General features: G+C 29.4%; 1 protein-coding gene across 1 annotated transcript in view; it reads left to right on the forward strand.

Moving 5' to 3' along the window:
• The window catches only part of LOC107614539 (5-methylthioadenosine/S-adenosylhomocysteine deaminase), a 4,802-nt gene continuing 3,726 nt past the window's right edge, over nucleotides 1–1,076 (forward strand). The window contains exon 1 of the mRNA XM_016316731.2: nucleotides 1–776. Coding sequence (XP_016172217.1) covers nucleotides 545–776 — 232 coding nt within the window. The 5' untranslated portion in view covers nucleotides 1–544. The remainder of the gene's footprint in view (nucleotides 777–1,076) is intronic.

Raw genomic sequence — 1,076 nt, forward strand, 5'->3', positions numbered from 1 at the left:
TTCATCCTTTCTTATCTCATAAAATATTCTAAATCTCTTTTCTTTCTCTAAAAAGTTAGTTAGTATTATTTTTCTTCTTTTATCTAGTGTCATTAAAAATGCTCTGGAATTGTCTGTTGTCTCAAAGGATCCTGCTCTTCAAAATATAACATAGATAAGATCTACGAGAATATTTAACAACAAAAAAAATACTCGATCTTATAACATCAAATTTTGTTTGAACCCTTTAAATTTTACCTAATATAGTGTTATAAACATCGATCTCCTGAAGATCCATCCTGTGATATAAAAAAATAAATATTTTTTCAAAAGTGAATCTAAATGGACCTAAATCTTTATGTTATTTGCGAGCGTTTTGCTTTTTTATGAATGGAAATTTTGTTCTTACAAAGAAAGTTTTAAAACCTGTTCAGATATGTTGACTTGTTAAGGACTGAGTGGTGAGCAGGTTTAGAGACTGAAAAATTTTGAAGCTTTGTTGAATACCGTTAGAGTTCAGGTAAAATTGTCAAGACATAAGAATTCAATTCAATTGAAGTGGAGGATGGAGCCAGGAGAGAAGAAGAAGGAGAAAGAGGAAGAGAAGATGTTGATGACTGTACTGCACGGCGCAGTGATCATAACCATGGACGATCAGAATCGAGTTTTCAAGGACGGCGGCCTCGTCATCGAACACGATACCATCAAGGCCATCGGCCACTCTTCGCAGATTCTTGCTCAATTTTCTCATCTTGCGCACCACCTCGTAGATCTCACCGGCCATATCCTCCTCCCTGGTCCGTTTAATTTCTTTCTAGTATAATTTTTTTAAATAATTTTAGTTTAGTGTGTTTGACCATTTTTTTTAAAGTACTAGAAAAATGATTTTCTTTTTAAGTTATAATTCTCATTTTTTAAAAAAAAAGATTTTTTATTTTAAAAAAAATGTTTTCACATAATAAATAAATAAAAAAATATTTTTATATTGTTATATTAAAAATAATTAATAAAAAAATAAATATTAAGTGAATAATTTTTTTTGTAATTAAGTTATTTTTTTTACTTCTTTTCTTTTCTCTCCAACTTAAATTTTTGGC

This window comes from Arachis ipaensis, chromosome B08 (assembly GCF_000816755.2).
Source record: "Arachis ipaensis cultivar K30076 chromosome B08, Araip1.1, whole genome shotgun sequence".
NCBI classification, from domain to species: domain Eukaryota; kingdom Viridiplantae; phylum Streptophyta; class Magnoliopsida; order Fabales; family Fabaceae; genus Arachis; species Arachis ipaensis.